The sequence below is a fragment of the Lipophrys pholis genome (assembly GCF_963383615.2).
Source record: "Lipophrys pholis genome assembly, chromosome: 3".
NCBI lineage: Eukaryota > Metazoa > Chordata > Actinopteri > Blenniiformes > Blenniidae > Lipophrys > Lipophrys pholis.
The window spans coordinates 11702172-11709046 of NC_137627.1; the positions used below are offsets into that span (position 1 = coordinate 11702172).

Sequence of the window (6875 nt, forward strand, 5' to 3'; positions counted from 1 at the left end):
CTTTATTTTGTACAACAACTGATGGAAATGGGTTAAACACTCGAATCGCTCCTCGACAGAGACTTTATCTTTTAGGAGCATGTAGAAGCTAAGAACATTTTGCTCCACAGAAAACTAAAATGTTTATCCGAGAAAAAAAAACAAAAGCTCTGCAGCTCTTATAAGGAAATATTCCTTTTTGAACTGTGATATAACTTCACTCAAATCTGTAAAGGAAAATGGACTCCTTTAAAACTGGTAAAAAAACCAAAAAAAAAACCACATTTATCTGTAGCAGATTTTCAATTAGGTAATTTGATTTAGTCTGGATTTGAATCAACCTAAATCAAAGAGGGTTTAATGTCTTCTATAACATGGTTATGGGAAACGCTGGAGCTGCGTTCCCCTTTTTCTCTGTGTGTGACGTGTAAACCATCAGTGTATCGTTTCCTCTCCTGATCAGTGGTTCATCTGTAAATACTCTATACAAACGTGTGATTACAAATAAACGCAATGCCAATGGAAATGCTTGAGTCGCGCAATCGATGGACAAGCAGGACACACATACTTGATCTTTTGAGCTTTATTTGTTACAAAAAACAGAGGACAGACCTGGAGGAGCTCCCTCCAGACACTTGATCATGAATTTCATGAAGCTGAACTGTGATATCTCCATTCCCCCATTAAAACCTTCTCCTAACCCAAGTGAAAAACAATATGTTGTATACCATTTTCTCAATTCCTCCCCGGTTTTTTTTTCCTCATCCTTCTTTACTTGGAGCCTGTCGACAGCAGAGCGATGAGTCCCGATGAGGCGCTGATCGACAGAATGTAGTTGCTGGGAAAAGGCAGGTTAAGGAGAAAACACATTAAGAGACTTTAATAAGATGTGAAAAATAATTTGCGTGGAGAAAATTGAACATTGAGCCACCCGGATAATTCTGTGCATTTGATCGCCAGAACAGGCTGTGATCAAGCGAAATGCGAAAACAAGTTCTGTCGCCGCAGGCACTCTGTGGCGGAGTGTTAAAAGATCGAACGTGTGTCATTCGACTGAAAGGATACACGGTGGGGTTGAAGTTCTTGAGCAAGAAAAAGGAGGCGACGATCACGAGGACCAGGAAAAGAGTGTTGTTGTAGAAGATGGAGAAGGTGGTGGCCTCGTAGTCGGCGACTTCATTCTTCTTCCACAGGATCCTGTTGGCAGGAGAACAGCTGGACGTTAGTGCCCGCTTAATATCTCAGGCTCTTGGTGGAGAGACACGCCGCAGACCAGCCTCCCCTGTGTCTCTGTCAAAGTCCACATCCAGCCTGTAGCATGATAGTTGTGTAGCTTAAATACATTAATGCAGTGCGATGCACATTTCAGACAGGTGTATAAATAAATAAAAGTTGATAGTGTGATCGTCATTGGTCTTCAGACAGCACTTGTACCATCGTTTGACACACGTTGCCACAATGGAAGCATTTTAATCAACAATACAGTCTGGTATTATAGGCGGGAGCTTCTCTTGTCTGGACATGATCACCCACTTCTACAGTTCCATTTTCAGGATTTACAGAAAGACGTGTGCATGCTACTGCTCTGCCACAAACGGCTGACTTTTAGATGAATCGTCACTCACCTCTCATCTTTCTCCTTGCGTGACATCTTGCGATTGTCGGCCTCAGACAGCTTCCTCGTCACCTCCTTGGATACGGCGTCCTCGCGCTTCTGGGCGACTCTGGAAGATGAAGACGTTCACGTGAATTAGGAGGAAGACAGAAACCGACTGAAAGTCATAAAAGGCAAGTGCTCCACATTATGTGAAATTACCACCTGAAGTTAAAACTTTCCTCAAATGAGGGTTCCCTATATGACCATGTAATTCCAGATGTGTCAGAGTAAAAAGCAGCTTGTGTCCAGAACCAGAGGATCAAACGTGTTACAATCACTGGGTGCAGTTTCTGTCCTTACTTGTGTTTGAGCACAAACTTGACGTTCTTGTAGGCGAAAGCCACCAGGTATGTGCTGACCAGGGTCATCACAGCGTACAGGACCGCAGACTGGACCAGGTCCATGTGCCAGATCCTCCAGAACAGCCCTACAGAGAGACAGAGAAAACTTTAGAAGGTCCTTCATGTGTCACTGATGGTAGCCTCAGTCCTGCTACAAGCTCATTTTAGCACTTTATCAAAAACAACATACTCTTAATATGCTCTCGTGTGACTTTGAGACTCTAAAGTTGGTCACATTTCTAAAAGAAGTTGGTTCTTTCAGCTGAGATGAGGGAGGTGTTAGCCCCTTTAGCTCTTGTTAGCTCCCCGGTACTCACAGATCGGAATCGCGGACACGATCAGCGCGTTCCCGTAAAACAAAGCGGTGGACTTGGCGGAGAGGTTTCTGCTGAAGTCCTGCAGGAGCAGGTCCTCCTCCGACTGCTGCTTGCTGCTGCCTTTGGGTGCCATGTCTGCTCAGAGCCCGGACAGGAGAGGACTGACACGTCGGTGAGAGGAAGAAGAGGGACGCGTCAGCATTAACCCGGAGATACGAGGCACGGAGTCTTCTTCGCGAGGAAGACCGGGAACTCATCGGCTCGTGGCTGCCCCGTGCGGACAGACTGAAGCATTACACCGGTAGCCCAAAAGCTTCTCAACTGCTCTAATGCCTTCCATCAAGGTAATCATTCTGGCCTTTTTCAATAACGATAATGTAGTAACATATTCGATCTTTAGTCGTAATATGCTTTTATTTAATAAGTAATAAGTTGAAACGGCATTAAAAAAAAACTTTCAAATCTAATAACTGCAAATAGTGATGTAATAATACATAAATAAGGCTGTATTTCTTATAAAAGTAGGGTTATGTTTTAGTATTTCATTACATTATTATCATGCTTTATTACATTCAGAATGTCCAAAATTATTAAGTTGTTGGTTGTTTTTTTCTGTGTGGCGTTTGCATCGTCCCGACATGAGTTGAATTTCCCCAAGGCGTGAATGAGAGTGTGTGGTTGTGTGTTTCACTGTGATGGACTGGTGACCTGTCCCGGTGTTCCCTGCCCTCCCCGTGGTTGGCTGGGATTGGCTCCAGTGCTCCGCGACCCTGAACATGATGAAGCGGTATAGAAGATGGATGGATAGTTGTTACAAGGCTGAGCCCCCTCTTGCTCTCCCGTCTTAAAGCACCCATCCTATTCTGGGAGTGATGGGCTGCTACAATCCAGGGACCCTCAGGGGTGACCTGTCAGCTGTAGGATTGAATCCTACAGGCCCCTACAGGCCTTTGATCCCAGATCCACATCTTTTCTAAGCCACAGCTGCCACCGCAGTGTTCTTGAAATTCTTGAAATTTGTCGTTGTTCCTGTTGAAATTCTAATTTATATTAAGGTTATTATTTAGTTTTTCCTCAACAGTAGTTTCTACATTTTAACTTTGTTTTTGACTAGTTAACATTATTATGACAATTTCTCTTGTTTTCAATTTTTCAACTCACATTTTGGCGTTCCAACTTTATTGACAAGTATTTTGACTTCATATCTCGTTATGTTGTTTTTTCCTCCTCATATCAACTAACACTCCAGGTTTATCACTTACACATCACCTTTACTCCCAATATTTTGACGTCTAATCAAACATAATGGACATTTTATTCTTGACATTTTAAGTTAATATCATATTCCAACTTAATTCATAACATTTTAAGTCATTATCAATGTTAGAAATCTTCTTTCTTTCCGTATTCTGACAGATCGCATGCTCAGCATCAGTCACAAATGTACTTTACGATTTATCATTTTGAGTGAAAATTCACAGAAACAGTTTGAAATAATTGCCAACATATGTTTTTCTGCCGCCCTTTTAGTTTAATGGTGTTGTGCTGATAAGCTGCTTGGACTCCACAGTTCACGTTATTTATGGTGCTTAAGCCGGCCTCCAAAAGTCAGTCACACTCTCCTCTGGGGCGTTTCTCAGCTCAGCGGCTCCCAGCAGAGGGGCCTGAGGTCTCAGGGGTTCTTTAAGCCAGAGCTTCTGCATCGCTCTAATCATTGCAGTTTTTATTTATTGTCTCAGAGTCGTACGGATTCCCTGTTTATTCCAGTAACCGAGTCACAGAAGTTCTGCTTGCTGGTGTTAATATTGGTCTGTAAATACAAGTGAGGTCATTCCTCACCCCTCGGAGTCGTCCATTGGCATGTAATGCGAGTGAGCCTGTGAGAAAACATTCAAAGCTGAAGCATTGTTTAGATGAAGGTAAACAGAATACACCAGGCCGCTGTGACTTTGAATGAAGTCAACAATAAGCCCCGTTTTCTTCTGAATTTAGATTAACTCCTGGCACAGCCACAGATCTTCATACGGCTTTTCACTTTGACACACCAGTGTGTTGTTTTATGTTCCAAATGTTTGACCTTGTTTCCACCATGTAAAGTCCCCGGCCACGCTTCTGTTATGATTGTTTCACAAATAAATCTGATTCCAGCTGTATTAGCAGAGAATTCTCTATTGTTTATTGGAATCTTGTGCATCCTGTGCTGAAGCCGCTTTCCTGTCTGTAAACAAAGCTCACGCATTGACTTTCTGACCATTCTGGCTCAGACTGATAGAAACTTGAGGCAGAGCCATATTTCTAAGCAGTGAACAATCAATTTGAGTTGATTTCCCTAAAGGAGCCTTCAGTCAAATCCACTCGAGCGTCATTTACAAGGTTTCCTCTGTGGAAAGGCCTTAAGGAAGTCTGACATGTTGTTTATCTTGGTCTGATTGCTCACAAAGAATCAGAAATGTTTTCTTTATAAGTTTAAAAAAAAAAAAAAAAAAAAAAAAGCATCTATGATAAGGAGAGCCAGTAATCATTGTATGGTTCCTGCACAATTTAATGAGTGTCAGCTCCGGCAGGTACAGAGTCACTCTGACATTTCTATTTGAACCTGGAATTAGTCACAGAGTTTAAAGGTTTCTAAACTCTTGAAAGTACACCGGGTTGTCTTCCTCCACTTTCAATCTTATTTTCTCTCACGGCTATTGAATAAACAAATGCTTTAATTAAAATGGTGGGAAAAAAACATTTTCACATCACATAATTACATCATATTTTCTCTGTCAATAAAAACATGAAACAGATTCACCCTCCCTAGTCTGGATAAACCCAGTTACATTAAGATTTTATTACATTTTTTGGGTGGGTCCATATCTTAATCTTTGTGGCAACATGCATCTGTCGTTGCAGTACTCTTACGCAGAGTACAAGTACGTGTAAACTTCTCATCACACCCACTAGATGTCAGTGTCTCCATGTCTATATGTGTCAGTTTAGTTTGCACATTTCTGAGGACTGCGTGGTGTGACTGTAGATCTGATCGCATCAAACCAAGAGCATTAAAAAATAAACAAGTGAAAGGCATCTTTAATTCATCTTTCACATTTTTCTCAACTGCAGTTCCGGTGTTAAGTGAAGAGGTGACGGAAAATAAAGTTTTATTCCTTAAACAATAATTCTAGCGACTGGTTTTGATAAGCAATCATCTTCTTAAACAAACACAGCAAACCCAAAACTTCATGAACGCGTGGATGAATCTCACATACTTCTTTTTGCCCACAGGCCTGCAGCCTGACCTGCGTCTGAACTGCTTTTCCTGGTGTCCACACATTGTCAACATCCTATTTTAAACCACTCCTCGTCTCACAAACATGCCCCGACTGCAGTTATGCACGCAGCCACAGATGCACATGCCATTCCCAGTTGATGAGTGTCTTCAAAACCCTTTTCTGTACCTCAACTTGTGATCCAAGCCCATCACACGACTGCTGTGTGTGACGTGTGTGTGATGTGTGTGTGTGTGTGTGTGTGTGTGTGTGTGTGTGTGTGTGTGTGTTTGGGGGGGGGGGGGGGGACTGCTGCTGCTACAGCCACCACAGTGCTTAACCCCCTACTGAGCCATTTTCCGTCTTTCTCCGTATTTGTAGGACCGAGCAGCATGCATGTGTGACAGAGCGGGGTCATGAGTGTGTGTGTGTGTGTGTGTGTGTGTGTGTGTGTGTGCTGGGATGCAATGCAGACAGGCAGGTTTGCGTGATGTGCCTGTCTTTAAATGGGGATGGAGCTTTAGGGATTAACCGTGCACTTCAGGGGTGCAGGAAGGAGGAAGGCAAAGAGATGCCAAAAGCTCTGTGAGTACAGGGCCAGACGAGGCTGGAGAGCTCTCTCTCTCTCTCTCTCTCTCTCTCTCGTCACTCTTTCTTTCCACCTCATGTGTATGAAGGTATGTTTTTGCCAGATTACTTTGGCTTTGGTGACACCACAGACTATGAGCCCAACACACACACGCACACACACACACACACACACACACACACACACACACACACACACACACACACACACACACACACACACACACACACACACACGCACACACGCACACACGCACACACACGCAGCTGGTCTGGCAGGCCTGGTGTATTTTAGCTTCGTATGATTGTACCCCGGGGAATGTTTTATGTCAGATCTCTTATCAGAGTGACAAATTATTCCTGAGTTCTTCTCTTGTTTTTGCCTCCAGCTTCGCTCTGGGAGCCCCACATCCCTCACATCTGCATGCCACAAGGTTGTGAAGCAGTGGAAAAGCAGCAACGTTTTGTCATCAGCTTTCCAATGCACTTTCGACATACACTTCTGAACATTTCAGATAAAAAAATTAAAAAATCGAATTCGTTTATACTAATTCGGCTTCAAAAAGAAATCATTTTTTAATATGGAGGCATAAATGCAAACAGTTGCACGAAAAGGGAATAAAAAAAACGTCCATAAAAAGCAGACACATGCTCACAAATTCAAAAATTTATTGAATATGCACTCGAGGATTTAAAGTGAAGCGGTCACATAATTGAGTCATTTTCCACAGTTTCAGATATC

The 6875-nt window shown here is 42.8% G+C and overlaps 1 protein-coding gene across 1 annotated transcript; it reads right to left on the reverse strand.

Annotated features, from left to right (window-relative positions):
• Positions 1-546: 546 nt before the first annotated feature.
• On the reverse strand, positions 547-2515 carry ssr3 (signal sequence receptor, gamma). The gene is made up of 5 exons (XM_080459935.1): positions 2295-2515; positions 1937-2063; positions 1605-1703; positions 1045-1176; positions 547-817 (listed from the first exon to the last, which is right to left on the reverse strand). The coding sequence occupies exons 1-5, from the start codon at positions 2425-2427 to the stop codon at positions 751-753; spliced, it is 558 nt and encodes a 185-aa protein (XP_080316061.1). The 5' UTR covers positions 2428-2515; the 3' UTR covers positions 547-750.
• Positions 2516-6875: the final 4360 nt, after the last annotated feature.

What these genes read in the sequence shown, in the direction of transcription:
- ssr3 (XM_080459935.1), bottom strand. Translation starts at nt 2,427, where the DNA reads ATGGCACCCAAAGGCAGCAGCAAGCAGCAGTCGGAGGAGGACCTGCTC. An exon ending in CGCAAGGAGAAAGATGAGAG is followed by an intron (nt 1,177 to 1,604) that starts GTGAGTGACGAT and finishes TCCTGCCAACAG; the next exon opens with GATCCTGTGGAAGAAGAATG. An exon ending in AAGAACTTCAACCCCACCGT is followed by an intron (nt 818 to 1,044) that starts GTATCCTTTCAG and finishes GCCTTTTCCCAG; the next exon opens with CAACTACATTCTGTCGATCA.